A 20,233-nucleotide genomic window follows, 5' to 3' on the forward strand; every position below is an offset into this window, starting at 1 on the left:
TGTGTGTAAAAGTTGGCAACTTGGCTCACCTTTTAGGTATGTGTCAGTATACTTGGAACCTTACTGAAGTATATCTAAAAAAAGAAAGAAGGAAAAGCATCTTACAGTACCATGCTGAAATAGTAGCTATGTGACTGTCCTATATGTAAGTTCTAATACACATCCGTAACCTTATTTCATAACAACAGGGCAACAAAGTGATGATTAACATGTTTGCTGATTTTGCAATTAGAAACCCTGGGCTAGTCCTAAACATGCTGATTCCATTAGACTTGCAAGGAGTGCTGGAGATGTTGCACTAATTGTGATAAAAGAGGTCTCAGCATGTGTCAAGCGCATCTATGTTAGCTCAATTTAATGAGGCATCAATTTGAAGTTAGAATCTAACTGTACAAGTCTTATCTCCTTTGCTTTTCTAATACTTCTATAGCCTATGGTATGTGTCCCTGTAATTATGGTATTCTGTGACTTCTTAAATTTTAAAAAGATAAGTTATTGGGTGTTAAAAGGAATGGAAGTTTTCATAACCATTCTTTCTTTGAATTTATCTGGACCCAAAGTTCCTGTATGGCTATTTATCTTGTCAACAAAAACAGATTAGCAAAAGAGGTCAACCTAGATTAAATTTTAGACTGTTACTAGGTTTGGTTTTTACTGAAATCAGTTCTTACAAACATCTCTTCTACTTTGTCAACTTTGTTTTGATTTAGCACATTTAACAAACAGGTTTTTTTTTTTCATCTGTTCTTTTTGTATCTTCAGTCTAAATAAAACAAACCTGTGAACTCAAACATTACAAAAAATTTCCCTGGGTAGCTACGCAGAAGTAGAAGCCACTCCTGAAAATGTATCCTGTTGTGATGTAGTGGCAAGCTTTTGAGAAAACTGTTTGTTATTAGAGTTCAGCTGAGTTCAGAAACTTTTAGCATTGTTTGTTTTGACCACTAAAATATTTTCCTCTGTGAGTTGTGTAATAAAATAATCTGGGATTTGGAACGATCCTTTTTTGTGGTCAGATTCAGAGTCCTGTCTGGAGTGTTCATTTAGGTGCTCAGCTTAAGCAAATTAGAAAAAAAAAATAGAGAAAAAATATTAATACAAAATCCTTTCCTTTCTTTGAGTCTTTGCTTTATTCTGTTTTAAACTTTCAGATTGGCTGCTCTGTGTTTTGCTAAAAAGAAAAGCCAAGCTCACGCATATGGAAGATTGCCAGATACTCTAAACCCTATTTTGGTTAAATTACAGTACCCAGATTTTGGTAACAAAGCACATTGATTTTATATTCAAAAAGATTTTTATATTTAGTCTGTTAACCTTTTGTAATTCCCACCCACAGCTTTAAACTGTAGAACATTTTTATGCTAATTGTTGTCAGTAGGGTATCTGCCATGGCCCCTTGGTAATTTAAATCTATTGAATTGTAATGCAGGTGCCGATAATTGCACAACTGGTATTGTTTGACTGGTTACAGCATGTATATCTCAACCAATTCTTTACAAATTGGATTTAAGAATGCTTAAAAAATCCCGTATTTGAAGATAACCTTACATTGTTTTAATAATAATGAAAAAGATTTTTTCCTCTCATCTTTGACATAGCTTTATGTACTTGCGGTTTTAAAGCAGTCTTCGCTGTGACAGATTCTAAGGTTCGGCAGCTATTGTAGTTGTTTTTTTTTTTAAATGTCTCTTGGTCCCACTGGTTTTGGATGTTTATAGGAATTTTTGTCTTGTAATTTCAGGAAAAAATGGTGGCTTGGTGCAACATTATAATCCAGTGAACATAATATAGGAGTAGGAGGAAGAAAGTTTTGATTTCTGAGCCTAGGTCTTCTGGGTTGTTTGAGACAGATTACTTCCTCCTAGTCTTACTTTCTCAGTATTTAATAATTACACTGCTTTTTCTTTAAGCATCCTCTCAGAACATTGGGTCTGTTCTGAACTGCATTGTAGCCAATGGAATTGTGTCCTGTAATCTTAATGAACAAATCTATATGTTTTCTACCCATAAGAAAACAATATTATTTATTTTACTAGAATCTTCATTATGTTCTTCATAAAAATCTGCATAATGCAGAGTTGATTATGCAATAACACTTTGTTTGGAATACACAATGTGCTAAAGTGCTGCCTGGGAAAATATTTTAAATACAGAGTAGTCATTACTTTTATTAAATGATTATAATTTTAGTAGGTTTGATGAACCCTCCCTCTGAGTGAAGTCTTTGTTTCCACAGAATGCTTTAATATGGATGAGAGTCGTTCTCATGAGAAAAATCGTCGGTGAAATGAAATTACTGTACAGAGAAAGAAGGTAAATAGGTCAAAAAATAGAAGCTTTTTCTAGTCTTCACTGCAAGGTGTTTTATTTTGAATTTTTCAATTAAAAACAGTTAAATTCAATATTGACTTTTGGAAGATCAGTTAAAAAGGTGTTGTAACAGTTTAAAGAAAGTGACCAATAGTAGTGAGAAGCTGGAAGCTTGAGTTCCAGGTTCCTGACTGGGAGTTTGGCTTCCTCAGCAGAACAGGTTTCAGGATTCAGGAAGGGCTGGCTGGTCTGGGCTCTGTTGTTGCTTGCTGTAGAAGTTTCATGGTAGACATGGAGTTACATAAACTGGTGGGGTCTCTAGTTGCTGTAATGCAATGATTAACTCCAGTGGGTTTACATTAAGACACATTCCTCTTGCCCTTTTGTGGACAAAATTCACATGGACCTAGTTTCTGAAGTCCCACGGATTTGTACACTTTTGTTTTCTTAACTTCACCCTGAAATATTTAATTTATTATCATTTTTAGCTTCAAATTAAGATAATGTTGTAAATACTGAGAAAAGATCTGTGGAGGTTAAGTTATCTAGAGCATAGTATTTCATGTCTCTCAGTGAATATTCACATTTAATTGACTGAAAACCTCAGTGGTGAGTAGCTGGACTAGAGCTTCTGCTCTGCTTGTTAGTTACTCCTAATGCTACAGATCCTAATCGAATTTTCTCAGCTAACAGTTGATTTCAGTCTCTGCCTTCATAGTTTCGTGTTCTTCAACCAGCAGTGAAAGCAAACTGTTTGCTAAGTATGTTGCCTGTGTTTTACATTAGGGGAGTCTGGGTTTTGCTATTGGAAACATGCAGTGTGTTTTCCTTAAGGAAAATCTGGCAGTCTAGTTGTGTGTGGTTTGTTTTTATTCGAGGTAATTTGAACACCATTTTCTAACATCGGCTATATTTTTATAGCAGTGCTGAGAGAAAATTCACCTATTGTTTTAGGGTGTGTGTGGGTGTGTGTGTGCCCATCTATTTAAATAATGGAGGGACTGAATTAATAGAATTCCTATTTTTTAATGTCAGTAGCTTTCTAGACAGAATTTATGATGGAAAAAGTACCCAATTAATTGAGCAGTGTCAACAAGCAAGCCATGGATTCCCACCTTCTATACCTTGGTATAATACTACCTGTACAATGACACCTGCTGGAGCCCTTTCAAATGACAGCTGATTTAGCCACTAGGGGACCTTTTGTGCCATGTGCAATTTTTATCAATCTAATCTGATATTAGATTGATATAAACTGCTGTCTAAAAACTGAACCAGAAACAGACTTGTTATTCTGAAAGCTTCCGCTGACAAACTTGCTCACCAAGTATCAAATACTTACCAGTCCCAAAAATAATCCACAGCTGAATTGTAATCAAGATTTTGACATTTCAAAACACTGGCAAACTGTAGTGGTTTTTGTTTTCTTTTCTTTTTTAAAGGGGTGGGTCAGGCAGGAGCTTTCTTGACATGAATGCATATTCTATATGCATTTTGAGGGGTTTTAACTCAGACAGTAGCCTCGTGTATTAGCAATGTAGGCCTAGCCACAGAAGTTTAAGAATGAATATTTATATAAAAAGTCAATATGGGAATATATTTATGTAATAATAATGACATAATTGTATTGCTGCATATGTACTATAGAGTTTTTAGCAGAAGAACTTTTGAAATGTGACGCCTAGGGAAAAAGAAGTTTTGAAACTGAAATAGACTACTGAGTTCATGGAGGTATTCTTTCTGAATACACCCCAAAATAAAAATTCTTGTATTATTGTTATGTTGATTTTTACTCTGTCAGATTCAAGAGGTTTGCCAGCAAAACCATTTGCTCAAGGAAATCAGTTGGTGGTTTATAGATCAGAACTCTATGCGAAATGGACACAAACATCAGTACTGTGTTAAAGCATCAGAAACAAAACATTAGTGCAGAGTAGTCTTGGAATAGAAAGTATGGGTAACTGGCTGAGGTGTGGTACGGAATATACAAACCTGTCTCAGAAAACAAGTCTTAAATAGGAGAATGTCCCTCAATAGGGACAGTCACAGAACAGAGACTTGCCTGATGTTGGTTAGTTACATTGCTCAGAGTACTAGGGAAGAGTTTTTAGCTATTTCAGCAGCGATTGTGGTGTAAGAACCTATATAGAACAGACAACTAGAATAGAAATTGTAGTAGGAAGCTCTTTTCTCCATTCAAGAGTCTGCAAGAGGAACGAACAGTGCTTTTCTTCAAGAATATTTTTGAAGAGCTACAGGGTTTCCTCTCTGAGGAAAGACAAACCTGCTGTTTAGAAACAGCACACTTGTTAGTGTTACAGAATAGGAAGGAAAAATCCACGCTGGCTCCTCTATTTTGCTGTAGTGTATTTTTATTTCAATCTGCAGAGCTAACATCTATTTTGTATTAGTTCTTCCTTGCAAAGCACTGTGAAAGATTCATATGAATTGCATACCTAGCATCTTTGAAGCCTTCCCTGCATGCTGGAGTGATGCTGAACGCCTTGAATATGAATGCCCTAAAATCCTAAGAGATCCTAATCCTCTACAAGATTAGACTCTATATTCCATTCCTTGAAAGTATGGGCTATCATTTTTTGGGTTATAGAAATTAATCTACAATCTGTAATGGAATTTCCAGAGTTTTCTCTTTTTTAGGAACACCTTCAGTGACTAATGACATTCAGTATGTTATCTACAAAGAAATTGAAGGTATCGATGTAGCATAGGTACGTTTGCATTCTAGCCTTAATCAGGCTGTATTAGAAATGATAATAATGAAGATGAATCAGGGCAGGCTAATAAAAAAAGGCAGTGTTCCTTGTAAATTTTCTCGGCTTATGCATAAGTCTTCCACTGCTGTTGTTACCATACTGGCAAGAGAGACTAAAGCTCTAATTGCTGCTAGCAGATTATCAGTTATATATATCATGGCCATACTGTGAGAGTTTTAGCATTAGGGCTGTCGTTAATTGTTTAACTTGTGCAACTGTGTTGTCAAAATATGCTTTTATACTTTGAATACTGTTTATCAAGTTGCTTGCTTTGTAACGATGGGAAATTTGAAGGACTAACAGGAGATGTATAGCGTGTATCTGCTGTGTGCACTAAGCTACAACCTGTGCTGGAAGGAGCAGTCTTGCCTTGTTTCAGATACTGACTGTATAACTTTTTCTTCCTGTTTCTGCTATCTTTGTTGAACTAAATGTAGCAACATGCATTTAACAAATCCCTGTGAGAGGAGGTCCTTGAACACACTCTGTTCTGCCATTTAATGAGTGCCATAAACTAAACACATTCAAATTTTTAGTTTTGTTTCCATAAACTGCACAGTGTACATTAACTGTGCGTACATATACATTAGTATTACTTTTTTTTTGAATTTTCTTTGGGGCTGGAATAGTACTGAAATGGCCCTCTAACCTGAGTTATTACCTGTTTATTTAACATAAGTTAAATTTATTTTGCCTTCTGCTGAATAGATCTTCTCTCCTCCCTTTTTGTGTTAATGAACAAAAGCTCTTTGGTGAATTGACTCTAATATTAAAGACTAATGCAGTGTGTCTGGTCACCTTTCAATGAGACATATCTATTACCCCTAGGACCAATAACTGCTTTTGAAAAAGTTCAATTAAATGAAGGTGATATTACAGCATTTTCATCTGCTATAAACAGCTAATAACTTCTTGCATGATGTTAATATATGTCACATCCACAGTTGTAGGAATACTGCCTTGTCATCCTTACTGAGGGTCGTTCGCCACTACTATTTTTTCCTGCCTAACCCCCAGTCCAGCACCCCCAACTTCTGGTGTGATGTCCTACACAGGTGATTAGTATGCTGTAATTGGGTTGGCTGTAAAAAGGTAATTAATTGATATTTTACTCCCAGAGAGGTCAAGCTGCCCTATCTTCAATGGTTGTTGTGAAAGTAGTCATCCTGCTGGCACTAACACCTCAGAGGCGGCACGTGATCTTTGTCTTGCTGACAGTCAAAATTATTGTAATTAAAATTGGCATGAAGGGGGTATTTAGGAGTGTTTCTCTGATATGGTTGCTTTAGCCTCATTTTGAAAGCGTGTGAAGCTAGAATTTATAAACCCTATTAGATTGTTGTCTGGGTGCTTTTAATGTACTGTACTTTGTATTATGCTTTTTTAATAACCACAGTATTATGTTTGCTGTCTAAACCTTTTTGTGCCATATTACCCAGTAATGTGGGACAACAGAAACGTGACTACTGAGGTGTATTAAAAAAAAAAAAAAAGAGTGTTTCTGAGATGACTAATGTGGGATCCTGTCAGGTACCTTGAAGTCATTGCTCTTAAATACCTTTCTTTGAACAGCTACTTATTTTGAGATTATTTCAGGTAAAAATTGGCACGAATAATTCTTTTTAATAAAAGGATTACCTAAATGTGGGACTTCCACTGACACTTAAGAGGCTCTTAAATAAACAAGGGAGGAATATTCTACAGGTTATTCTTGCCTTTTTCTATTGTTCTGCTTTTGGGGAAAAGTTGGGAAGACATTATAAATAAACACAGGAGATGAGTTCTCTGTCTTATGAAGGGTGTTTAATTATTTGTTTTGTGTACTTAACACTATATTAGAGAAGGATTAGGTGATTCAGCAAGTCTTCCATAGGCCTAACTATGGGACTTAAAAAAATAGTTATAAAAAAACTTAAACATGGAAACTTTGTGGTACAAGAGTTATCAATTATTAATAATAATAAAATTTAAATCAAATTTAGTGACACGGAGATCTTTCTGAAACTGTTAGTTCATTAAGAACCTGGAATTATTCTGTAAGCAATGTGGTTCTCATTCATTGCCCAGAGATAAATACTGCTACTACAGCAAAAGGTAATGGAGAGAAGAATGTTATTTAATGTCCTTGCAGAGGTAAAGACTTCACTTTATTGTTATATGACAAGATAAAACTTAAGGCACTGTGGAAATAACTGCAGCATTCACAATTAGAATCTTTAGTGTGTTCTAGCTAGGATAAAGTATCGCGGTTAGAATGTTATCCATCTTTTACATTTCACCCCACAGAATTTGAGGCGAATGCTATTTTTAGTTGTTGCCCCAGATTATTGAACAACAGCTCTTCTACATAAAATATTTGTGCCAGTGTGAGAAATTACCTACCAAAGCATTCTCCTGTCTTCTGGTTTGCATTCTGAAATGCTTCTTTGTTTCTACTCATTAAGAACAGAACAGCCTTCTTGGACATTTTGCAACAAACAGTAATAAAAAGTTATTTAATTGTGAAATTTGAGTTCGTACGAGGTGGGTTGGTTGTAAAATCACCATAAGCAACTGTAGTATTACGCAATTGTTTGCTATGTTGGTTATAATAAAAAGCATCCAAGACTGCATCAGTTCTGCTACACCTGAATGAAGAGAGAAATAAAACCTTATTTGTGTAATGCTGTCAACACAGTTTCTCAGGCTTTGCAGTATATCTTACAGAGGGATCCAGAAGAGTATTTCAGGAAAGTAAGAGAAATTAAACTTCCATTTGTGACAAGCTCAATGTGAAATACTCCATTTACACGGTTATATACATACTAAAATACATAAAACTCTGGTGTCAACATTTAAAAATTCAAGAAAATAGAAAATAATTTGGTCTAGACTTTCTAGGCCAACGTGAAATGGCCCAGACAGTATTGTTTGATTTGAGAAACTGAGACATGCCCATTCCAAGTCTGGGTATAGAGAAAATAACTATAACTTAACTATACCTTCACTATAACTTCATTCTCAGTAAGGTTTTATTTCTTAAAATAGAAGAAGAGAGAAGGGTCTTGGGTTAGACAATTTGAAATAACTTCTGGTTTCAAATTCTCTTATCTGTTGAGTTGTACGTTCTAGCTTTCATATTTTTCACTGTTTGGCAGGGTTTACCATAGGGAATACTAATAGTTTGGTGACCGGAATCCAATTTTGTTTACCGAAATAAATAATAGGAAATCATGAGAGAATTTTAATATATGTAAATCGAAATCCCAACATTCAAGCGCTGATGATTTTGCATTTGTAGTTAACTTATGAATGCAGAGGAAAACACTAGCACATCATAAATTACACCATTTTTGGCACTTTCCTTAAGCACTATAGAAATACATATTTTTTTCTGTAGAAAGAAGGCAAAAAGCCAAGTGGCAGGATATCTGCTGAGAAAGCTGAGAAGATGAGTCTCACAGGAGAAAATGGGAGACAGCAGGTATGTGCGAATCAGTATTACTCCTGCTCAGCTGGAGAATGCTGTCTGCTGAAAGCAGTTTTTCTCTCTTTGCAATACACCACTTCTAATTGGTGTTATTTGTTAGGAGAAATGACCCTTTCTTCTTAGTTGACCACTGTAATGCAATGCTGCCTTTCACATTTTATGCCAATTCATCTTTTACTTCTTTATAACCTCAGCCTGGGGGTGCTTGCAAGAGCAGTGTCTCTGTTGTTCAATGTGGAGACCATTTGGTGTTGGATTTTTTTTCTTTTTCTTTTTTTCTTGAGAGCTTTTCTTGTTTTATTAGAGCTTTTTTTTTTTCTTCTTTTTTTTTTTTTCCTGCTTTCAAATAAAGTAGTTGTGGGAAGTTTTACTGTACCTCTAAAATCGTTGTCCAGATCTACTACCTAGTTTTTCAGCTTGGTTTTGCAGTCTGCTCTTATTTCTGTTGCTGTGATTACACCACTTAAAGATATCTAACTGGGCAGGCAGGCAACTGAAGTCATAGCAGGAGGCCCTGAAACGTGAAGGCAGTGTTGAATAGCTTGAAAGAACAGGAGAACTTATGAATGTCAGGATACTGATTTACAAATTCTAGAGCTTTTAACAAAACAAACATGACATCTGCTTTCTGAGGTTAAGATGACCTATCCTGATACGCTTGATTTCTGGAGTCACACTGAAGCTAAATGTAAATGCATGTGCATATGCAAATTGCTTCATACATGTGCTAAAAGGAAGAAAGCTGTAGAAATCTTTTTTCTAAACCGTGTCATTTCCTCAAAACAAAAAGCAATTGATTTATTTCATGATGCTGCTTAGATGTGAATTAAAATATATTTTTAGCTTTTGGATGATTTTATGCCTTTTCAATTGTTTTCTAAGAAGAAAGCATGTGCAAATAGACCCGATCTTACTTTTTATGTTCAGTGTTCTCATAAGGATACTTCTGTTAGGCGGCTAACTGGAAAATATTTGAATACCTAAAAATAAACTGTCATTTCAAGTACAGTGAATAAACCATCCTTCTTATGAGAATAATTTGAAAACATACATCAAAAGTCTGGTTTCTCATAACCGCTGAATCGATATGCAACTCTGAAAGCAACACTGAATCTTTTCCATGATCCAGCCACAGATGTTCTTGCATTAAGGCTGTGGTATGAGACAACAATAAATGAAATTGCAGCTACAGCAGCAAGTATTAGGGGGGAAATAAAAATTCCTGACTCAGAGGAGTAGGGCAATGACAGAAAGACTCCTCATTATAGATCTTTTCATATGGAGAAGAATGACTGGTAAATGAGGTTTCTGTGACACAAAGAAGATGGAAACAGTTGGACATTCATGCAGAAATTATGCTCAGTGTACAAAACAAACAGAAGAATAGGGGATATCTAATTTGCATTTCTTAACCAACAAAATGAGTGTGGAGATATCTTCTGAAATGGATGACAGTTGTCAACAGCAAGAGAGAGGTATTATTTACCTTTCCTGTTGTTTGGGTTTTGGTGGAAGAAACATTTACTGTAGCCTGCTTATTGATAACTTTTACAGTGTTTGCTTCCATTTATTTACTATACAAAAGGTTGCAGGCTTTTTAAAATACCGATGAGCAGATCTGCCATGATGAGCAATTCTCCAGCATTTTCACTTGTTCATCTAATAGTAAAGGATAAAATAATGATAATGGGAATTGCTGTTAGTCACATGAACAGATGTAGTGATTTCAGCATCTAATCAGGGTTGGTCCAACGTGATTTGCAATACCATCTCTGTAGCAGACAAGGTGTTTTGCTTTTTTACACTTGAACCGATATGAGAGTTGAGTTGATGTCAAAAAGGACATGACAAAGTGCACTGGCTAATAACAGAAAACATAGATACCTGTTTACAGCACTTTCAAAAACACCATAAGCAGCGACTGTCTCCCTCCTTTTTTGCAGTGTGACCAGGGAATTCAGCACAGACTGCTGGTTTGGTGTGTTTTTTTTTGTTGTTGTTGTTGTTTTTTTCTTTTATCTTTTTTCGGAGCTGCATTCTGACCTATTAATGTGAAACTATTTTGTTTCAGCCAGTTAAGTGGCCTTTGGAGGTAGAAATTTCTATCCCCTGTAATACCTATTGCCTGTCTTTGGGCATAAGATACTTTTTTTTTCTTAAATACTTGAAGAAATAAAACTTCTCTGTGGAAAGCTGAGAGAGAGAAGGCTGTCCTTCAGTTAAGTGTAGTTGTCATTTTACACTGTACTGCTAAGAGTATGTGTGTGCTGATAAGGGGGTCCACTTAAGGTATTTGAAATGCTGGGCTTTGTTTTAAATATTTATACAACCAAAGATAATGAATAAGCTACATAATCAACGCATGCAGAAAAAAGACAATGCTGAAATTTCGGACAGGTCATTTAATGTACTTGCAGCTGTCTTGCACTTTGATCTTCACCACTATCTAGTAATTCCTTCAAGCCTACAGAAAGTCGTAAATTGTGATTAATTAGCTTCATATAGAAGTCAGTCTCTGCATGCAGTGGCAGCCACTCCATTATCATCTGGTATGTTTCAAACAATAGAAATGATTGAAACAGGAACTCCTACATTTCTGTGAAGATTAAGAATGGCACACCACCCTGTAATTTAGGTAGTCGTGCAAAAGTTTTCATTTGCATTAGCAAAGTAGTGCAGATTGTGTTGAATTACTCCATAAAAATATCTTCAGGTTTTGACAGATTTACTGTGCCATATTTATGTTGTTGGGTTTGGAGCTCTCCGGTTTGGTGGTCGTTGGTTTTGTTGTTTTAGATGTGTGCATCTTCAAATGAAGATGAAACTAAGATTCATCGATTCTCTTGAAGCATTGCACACTTTTGAGTCTCAGTGCTGGTTTTAAGCCTTGGGAGCCACCTTAAAACTCTGCATTACAGCTGAATTTAGTTCTAAGTCTGTTACTTAATTCCATTCCCTTTATTAGTAAAATGAACTTTTTTCATATGTGACACTGGCAATTTCAGCATACAGAAATTTGTTGTCATGTATTTTTGTTTTCTACAGTTTTGTGGTAAGTAGGGTCAAGTTTGACTAGTTTTAATTAATTCAAACTAAATTAAATTTGTATTTGCTTGCAATTTGTATGTAGCTGGCAGATATAGCTAAATTTCTCAAAAGACTGATGCACTAATGCTTTTCATATGTATTTCTTTTATTTGAATGACTTTGAACAGTTTAGACAGGATAGTATTTAGTCATGCCGGAAGTGTAACTGGAAGTTTTGTAGTCATGACTTAAAATTCATATTTTTGTCTCTTTGGCTTCTCTATCCATATTCTATTTTTAATCAATTGGGTATGCTTTAAAGCACCACATTATATGTTCATGGGAGAGTAACATTCATTTTCAGTGTTACTGCAAACATCCGTTTTGTCAGGATCGTTGGTCAGAATAGTGCTTTGGGGGGGAAAAAAGAGGCCACAGAAGATTAAGAAACTTATTCAGTACTAAAAGTTGATGCAATTATTTCAGAGGAACTGGTACTTATTTGGGGCCTAATTCTGCAGCTGTAACTTTGTCAGTGGTATGCTTGATTTCAGGATTTTGAAGGAAAGTAAAGTTTACAGAATTAGAAATTTGTTGATAGTGACATGGCTCTGCCAACTTTTTATTTTTTTTTCCATTAAGACATATTTTGTCTTACTTTTATAAAAACATGTTTTATATACAAGATAGTATATTTTCATTTGGATATACAAAATTTTATTCAACTACTGATATGGCAGACTTATTGCAGCTTTACAGAAGACTTCCTAGAAAATTCAGGATAGCAGTCAGCCAAGTATTCCTGTTACAACTTATACCATGGTCACATTTGATATGCAATTTCATTAAAAAGCATAGACCCTACATATGAGTTGCATGCAAGTGGAAGTTGTTCTAGCTAATGCTTGAGATGTACTTCTATTTCATTATTTTTTTAATATGTTTTTTTAAATAGATTGGTCTCAGCTATTGAGGTAGAACGAGCTTGGTATTTTTTTCATAGCAAGGGTCACCAAGCATCAGGGTTGTCAAGTGGGTGGCAAATAAAATTTAAAATCTTTTAATTTTATGGTAATATCTTCATTTATTTAGAGGATTCTTTTCTTTTAATTGCCTGGTCATTTGATTCATGCAGGAAAAATTCCTTGCATATTAAAGAATTTCATCGTGTGATGGAGTTCCCTGTCAATTCATGAAGAATATTAAACAATCAGCTGAGGAGGATGGGCTTGATTTAGTGCATGAGGTATGGGACTTTACCCAACAATACATGAAAGTTGTATATTAATCTTACACTGGATTGGCTGGTGGGAAGATGGAAGAGGAAATGTCAACTTCTTTCATTACTTATTCTGAGCAATATTAATTACCTATTTTGTGATGGAAAAATGCAGCCACATGCAGAACCTAGCCAAGCACCAAGCCCTAATCCAATCAGCCTGATGTATGCAGAAAGTTTACAGAATGACCTTGTGCATAATTACTCATTTGATGGCTGTTAGTAAATGGCACAAATGGAATCTGACATACATTATAACACATTAATGAATGCCTTCCTCCCTCCATCTTCTGCTGTACAGAAAAATGATTTTAATTAAGACTTCCGTGATTAGTCATTTAATCAGTCATTAGGCCAATACAGATGGAGTCAATTAATTTTTTTACACTTGAATAGAGACTTGATGCTACTGCAAACCATACAATCTATTTTTTTTTAACATTGTATCATGGGCAATTGCCTTGATGTCTGTCTAGTAAGTGTACATTATTCTTGCAGAAACTGAATAGCATTTACAGCACATCAGTAATATGGCTTCTATAGGTGTTTTATTGCATGCCATCCAGATTTTAATGAATCAGTTCACTTTTGAATTCAGACTGATAGTTGTTCTTGTTACGAAGCATCCTTTATTTTTTTTAAGGATTACTGAGGCAGAGATGCCTTTTAAAACTAAATGTATTCAGCATCTCCAATGAAGTGTTATCATTTGTAATAACAAAACGTGTTTCAGTGCTAGCTTTCATGCAAGAATTTGAAATCACAGAACAGTTGAGGTTGGAAGGGGCCCTCAGACATCACCTTGCCTATCTGCTGAGCCAGTTGCCCGGGTGGCTTCTGAGCATCTCCAAGGAGGGAGCCTCCCCAACCGCTCTGGCCAAAATCTTCTGTGATCTTATGTACCTGGGTATAGGTACAGGAGAAGAACAACTGCAAGTGGGAGAGGGAGAGTGTTTGTGCAGGAAGTACACGGAGGCCTGGTACATCTAGTTCACACTTTAAATGTGGCTGAATAATTACTATTGAGTGGTTAATTAAAAAGATCCTGATGTAAGACTAGCCGGTGACACTAGAGAAGATTGCAAAAAGAGTGACTTATGAGTCCCTCTCTGAAAATATTACTTGGTAAAAAAGGGCAATCAAGTGCTGAGGCAGTGTGACCTCCTAACAGAGAATAGGAAAGCAATCCATACGTGCTGCCAGCAGAAGCTTTGTGGAATAGGGCTTGAAACAAGTAAAAGTGGAGGTCCCTGCTGCATGAAGTAGTGCATGATCCCTCGCAGACCATTTCCAGTGTACATTAAAACCAAAGTAATTGAAGTCAGTGGGAGTAAGTGGGGTTAAGAGTTTGCTAACAGAAAGTTGGTGTGGTTGGTAGTGTTTTTGCTCCATGTTGCCATGTCCTCCTGTGCTGGGAGGCGAGGAGCTGTCCAGCCTCAGTGGCATCCCGTTAGGTCAGATGAGCTCCACGCCAGCGGTTTGTTTACTGTCGTCTTGGTGGGCTATTGCAGATATGCAAAAGGGAAAGGAACATATTGATTTGTGTCTTTTGTTTCCTAGGAAAGCTTTTAAAGATTGAAAAATGAGCCCTGTCTTGTCTAGCCAAGGAATAATAAATAAAAGCAGGTGTGAGGTGTTGGAATTGAAAACAGCTGGATATGACGGATGTGATCTGACTTCTCTAGAGCTTCAGTCTTTAATCCCTGTGGCTCAGTGTGAATATTTCCCTACTGAGGCAATGCAGAAATAATAAATAGAACACAGCATATGGAAGGGTTCCTAGACTGAGAAGGGAGGAGGGAAATAGCCAGTTAACTCTCTTCATGCTGACTTTTCCTTCACTTGTATGTACACCTCAGCAACCTTCTGTTATGCATTCTACTAATCCTCAGTGTTCATCTGTTTCTTGGTGCTTGCAGCAAGGCATGTTGTGCTAAGAGACAAAAACTAGATGCCTTAGGAAATATGCGTTGCAACTGGAACTTACCTTAATTTAGAACTGTTTTTGAAGACGTATAATGATCCCCTCCCCATTCTTGATGTGGCTTTTCTGCAGGAACACTTCTTCCCAATTAAAGTAAACACTGAATCATCAATATAAATTGCAATAAAATTCCCTCTGTACCATTAAAATCATAGAATGGTTCAGGTTGGAAGGGACCCTAAAGATCACCCAGTTCCAACCCCCTGCCCTGGGCAGGGATGCCACCCACTAGATCAGGTTGCCCGGGGCCCCATCCAACCTGGCTTGATCTAAAATGACCAAATATTCTGTTAATGTACAGAACAGCCAGGCCTTCTTCTGTATCTTGAATGTTGTCAAATCCTGACCCTTGTAATCCGTCAGAGGATAGGTTTGTCCACTGAAAAAAGCTGTCATCTAATTTAGAGAGTTCCATACAAGAAATGGATAGGTAGAGCAATTCAGTTGATTAGAGCTAACATGATAATTGAGATGACATCAAATGATTCATTACCCTTGTTTAAGACGGCACCATTCAAAAATTGGCATGCTATAAGTCTGTCCTACCCAATAATGTGCGTTTTGTTTTAGCCTGGGTTTGAAGTGCTTTTTGTCTTGGAATAAATAGTTTGGCACAGATGTCAAGTAGTATGAAAGAAACAAAGCAATGCACACCTAAGTAAACGGTTTGTGGGTTCGTTCCTTCATGTTTTATGTTCCAAGAGTACTGATAAGGTTTATCTGGGTCACACTTAGAAGCTGTCTTGTGGAATAGACCGTTTAGAAGAATGTTTTGGCATCCTGCTGTTTTATCATTTATTCCAATAAGGCTGTGCCAAAAGAAAATAGTAGAAAACGCTGTCATAACGTACCACATCATCGGATTTATAACAGGGAGCCAGTGGTGAGAATTCATTATACATTCACACCTGCAGATAAAGAGCATCTAAAATTGGAAGTTTTATTCCACTCATCTTTGATCCTGATATTATTTGATGATATTAGAATCATCCTACGCTATGCTCTGGAATTGGAGCAGATATGAATTCCATCCATTAATTTTTCATATACGTCATTCTTTCTGTACAGCAACTGCATCCAATATTTAGAGCAATAGTTCTGGATACTGAGACTCTTGGTTTCTGTTGTTGAGATGTTGTATAGTCCTAAAGTCCTATACATCATTTCGATTTTGTAGAATAGAACAGTTCAGTTGGCAGGGACATTCAAGGATCATCTAGTCCAGCTGTCTGACTATTTCAGGGCTAACCAAAAGTTAAAGCATGTTCTTGAGAGTGTTATCCAAATGCCTCTTGAACAGTGACGGGCATGGGGCATCAACCACCTCACTAGGAATTGTGTGCCAGTGTTTGACCAGCCTCAAAGAAAGACATTTTTCCTAATGTCAAGTCTGAACCTCCAGTGGTTCCTGGCATGTACAGAACAGCACGGTGCTCAGTGTATCAGACGTATTTGTTTTATCTCTTTGTGGAATATCTGCTAGTACATTGAGATTTATTTTTCTGTATACATTAAGTGGTTGGCAAGATTTAGTCTTTTCTGCAGAATATTCTTTGGCAAATACTTGCCAGATTATTTGTCAGCAAATATTTTTATTAAATAGTTTGTCATTAAGAGAGGTATAAGCCTAGCCACAGCTAATGCATTGAAAATCTTGCAGATTGCCTGTGGAACAATTAGTTTGCCACTTTACTCCATGTGTAGAGGGGGACTTGAAGCAGTAGTCACCCTGTTGCCTGAACTGCAGCCTTACAGCAGAGTCCACCAAGAAGTAAACCTCCCCTTTGAAGCTTTCCTGAGGCATGGTGAGCTGGAGTACTTCCTACAGGTGGAATGTACCTGTTTTCTTTACCAGCCCAACTGCTCATTTGTGCAGTTTTGAATGATTAGCTGTGAAGACTTTTAAATCAAACTTGATGGCAGATTCTACCACCCCTCCCATGATATATTTGATCCATGGCTGCTGAAATTCTAACAAAGAAAAAATAAAATGATACTCCATTTCTAATTAAAGAAGTAATTTTCCTTTGCAAATAGAGTTTTTATCTCAGCTGCAGTGTTAAGGATCAATGGGTTGTCACATGTATGTCTTTTTAATAAATGCCAGCTGAGATGACATTAAAGTGATAGACTGATCACTGTAATCAATGCAATTCAAAATTGCTTTATGACTTAAATGAACTTGGTTCCTTTCTGTGATTCTCCTACAGTTAACATTGTCTGAGCGATGAAGTACAAGGTTGCATCTCACTTTGAAGTAAAAAGTGATGATATGGAATTAACATTTTTCACGTAGGTTTTGCAGTTTAACTCCTATTTTTATGCAGTTCAGAGGACCTCACTACAAATTCCTATTGCAAAAAGCAATAAGAGCAAAAAATACATTTAACATAGAAGAAAGTCATGCTAAGCTTTCCTCTTCTTCCACTTGCACTACTCCCCCTCCCCAAAATGAACTGACAGTCAAGGCATGTTAAGGGTTATATTTGCTTAGTTATTGCCTATTAAGCTGTGAAAATTGACACCGCAAGATGCAAAAACTATTCAACCCAAAGGCATCAGAATGGGTATTTCATTGTATTTAAATATGACCATGTGGTTCATCTGAGAAGAATTAACTGCGTATATGTTGTGCAGTGCCTGTACGTTTGTTGCCAAACATAGGCTTATCCATGCAATTTGAAATGATATTGGTACATTTGATAGATTTTAGCCTCCCATAAGCACATCGTCCCTGACTTCTGACAAGAAGATGCATTGTTAAAAAAGGCAGCCCTACCAATGATGCAGTATGTGATGGTACGGGAGGGCAAAAGTAACACCAGAGAACAGTCTAATTCTCAGATTCTAAAGGAATCTTTATATACCATATTCTCCCAGTCTAATCAGCGCCTTTAAAATCTACTTATGTACAATACTTCTGAACTCTTTTCTTGTTCCGGCTTTATTTTTTCAAAACCCCAGAGGTTCTGTAAAAAACTCCTAGGATCCTTGTAAACCCTTTTATTCCTCTTAAAGCTGGCAGACTGACAGGCTTTAGTTATTCTTAGTGCTAAATTATTTATCTTCCTTTTCCCTCCTAGCCCTGACTTCTGAATCTTTAACTTGACTCTTGGGATATATCTGACGCCATTTTTCCCCCATTTAAAGCGAAGCAATTTTTATCTTTTAAGCTTTTTCATCATTTAAATTGTACATATAAAGTTTGAATGTATAAGTATGTTTAAGGTGTGGTGTCTGTATTTTGTAAGTGGAACTCCAAATGCAACAAGGGAACTAGGTCGTATAAACTATTTTTTGTTTAAGTGTATACTGTTCTTAAATGACTTTGTAGTCTATAGTGTAATATATGGCTGTGGCTGGTTCAGGTAGTACTTATTGTATGCTTATTTTTATATGATTTTTTAATGTATAATTTTTTATCACAAATGTTTTTGCCTTTTAATGTTGTTACATATTTGGCTTATTTTGACGAACAAGGCAACATGGCTGAATGAATGCCTGTAGAAACCAAGCCTAGAGAATCTGAAACTTGTTCTTATATTGTTTTGACAGTGGCCAAGTATGTCACATTAAAGTGAACACAGCAAACATTAGAAGGGGGGAGGGTCTTGAACTGTCTTCTGGGTTGATAACAGCAAGTTCTTATCAAAATGTATGTAATCATCATTATGAGTATTAATAATATACTTATTTTACTCCTTAGATCTTGTGTGGCATCCAAAGAATATAAGCTAAAACACGAGCAGCACCTCATAAAGAGTTTCAAGACATTACAAGGTAAGGGTTTTTTTCCTGTCTATATTATCATATTCATCAACTGAAATGCTGTAGAAACTGGTTTATACTGTAATTTCAGGCATTAATGTATTGATCATGAAGATTATGTCAATTTTTAAATCTCTTCTAAGATTAGTAAAAAGTCAGTCCAATTTTCTTAGAACTATTTCTTTCAAAATATGTATCTTCAGTATTTGAGTAAGTGTCTAATATGCCACATATCTGACAATGTTGGGTGCATATTTGAATTGGGATTTGGTTGTTTCTGGCATTCTCTAAAACCATTAGATTTATCCTGCATATAATAAAAACAAGATTTTGGGAGTAAGGGAATGGAATATCAGCTTTATTAGCTGCCATTCTGTTGTCAAAGAGCACTTTCTTTACAAAATAACATTTGGGGGATGTACTTCCAAGCGGCATAATAGATTTCTCTGCCATTGTTGTCCATAGCCCTCATTTTTGAATTTTACATTACAGCTCTGCTGTCCCATGTGAAAATATGATTCTAACATTCCCTTCTAGCTTAAAGCTGTGAATCTGCATACATGTGAATTTAGAAATATGTATACAGTGTTCAAAATAGATCTTGTTCATCTTGAATATTCTAATTCTGTATTTATTCATTCCAAGTTGTTGACAAGGTAGATTTCTGTATTTTATAGAATTGTTCAAATAGCAATGCATGATAAGTGCTGTGATACTTTTCTGTTTCATTTTCACTTGTGTTAGTATTATGCAGTAACTTTCTATTCTATTTCTGAAGTCAGTGACCTCTGAAGGATTTGGAACTCTGAAAGTTTCATTGGTGGAAAAATATCTGATATCATATTCTGGAAAGCCTATGGCTCATTAACTTATGTCTATTAATGGCTGCAAAATTCATAAACCTTTACATAATGATTTTCTTTAAGTGTAGTACTATTAATTTTTATGGTAATTTTACTATTATTTATGATGGTCAAAAGAGTCTATTGGAAAAAAAGATAATCACACAGGGCTTCTAATTTGTAGATCCTTCTAGTGCCTTCTAGTAATTGTTGCAGGCTCTATTAAAGATTAAGGGGGTTACAAGATTTGACTTTATAAGGTGAAAGTAATTCTTTGAAGGGAAAGCTATATTATTAATAGCAATTGGAATTGGTTACTCAAAGAGCTGTAGTAATTCATTCACGAATTCTATTCAGTTTCACTTTAAGCTTTTAAAACATTTCTAGAATCTGGGGGATCCCAATTTCTTTCTGTCTGTATGCTTACCAATTACAGCAACTTTTACACTCAAAACAAACAAAAAAACCCTGCAATTAGAAACAGTTCAGATTAAAAGGCTAAACCCACTCATCTTAAATTGTTAGGACCCAATCTTATCTACCCAAATGGGATTTAAGAGACATTTGCACTCACCAGGATTGGCTGTTTTCTCTTTAGTAAACTCAGGTATATTCTCAAGTCCAAAAGTGCAGCTCAGCGGACTTAAGCCTCATATTAGGTACCAAGTAGGTGCTAGTTTAGTCATGTCAGAATGGATATTTAGGCCTCTTTGCACAGGCCAAAACCTGTCATCTGTCTGCAATAACACCAGCTGCAACACTGCCAAGTTCACCTTCCAG

At 36.1% G+C, this 20,233-nt stretch overlaps 1 protein-coding gene across 1 annotated transcript in view; it reads left to right on the forward strand.

Annotated features, from left to right (window-relative positions):
* Window positions 1–20,233, forward strand: part of LOC310882940 (uncharacterized protein) — a gene marked incomplete at its 5' end in the record, with an annotated part of 146,725 nt that overhangs the window by 15,814 nt on the left and 110,678 nt on the right. Inside the window, 3 exon segments of the mRNA XM_083802429.1 lie at window positions 8,464–8,516; window positions 8,518–8,547; window positions 18,550–18,623. Coding sequence (XP_083658555.1) covers window positions 8,464–8,516; window positions 8,518–8,547; window positions 18,550–18,623 — 157 coding nt within the window.

Source organism: Anser anser (genome assembly GCF_964211835.1).
Source record: "Anser anser genome assembly, chromosome: 17".
NCBI classification, from domain to species: Eukaryota; Metazoa; Chordata; class Aves; order Anseriformes; family Anatidae; genus Anser; species Anser anser.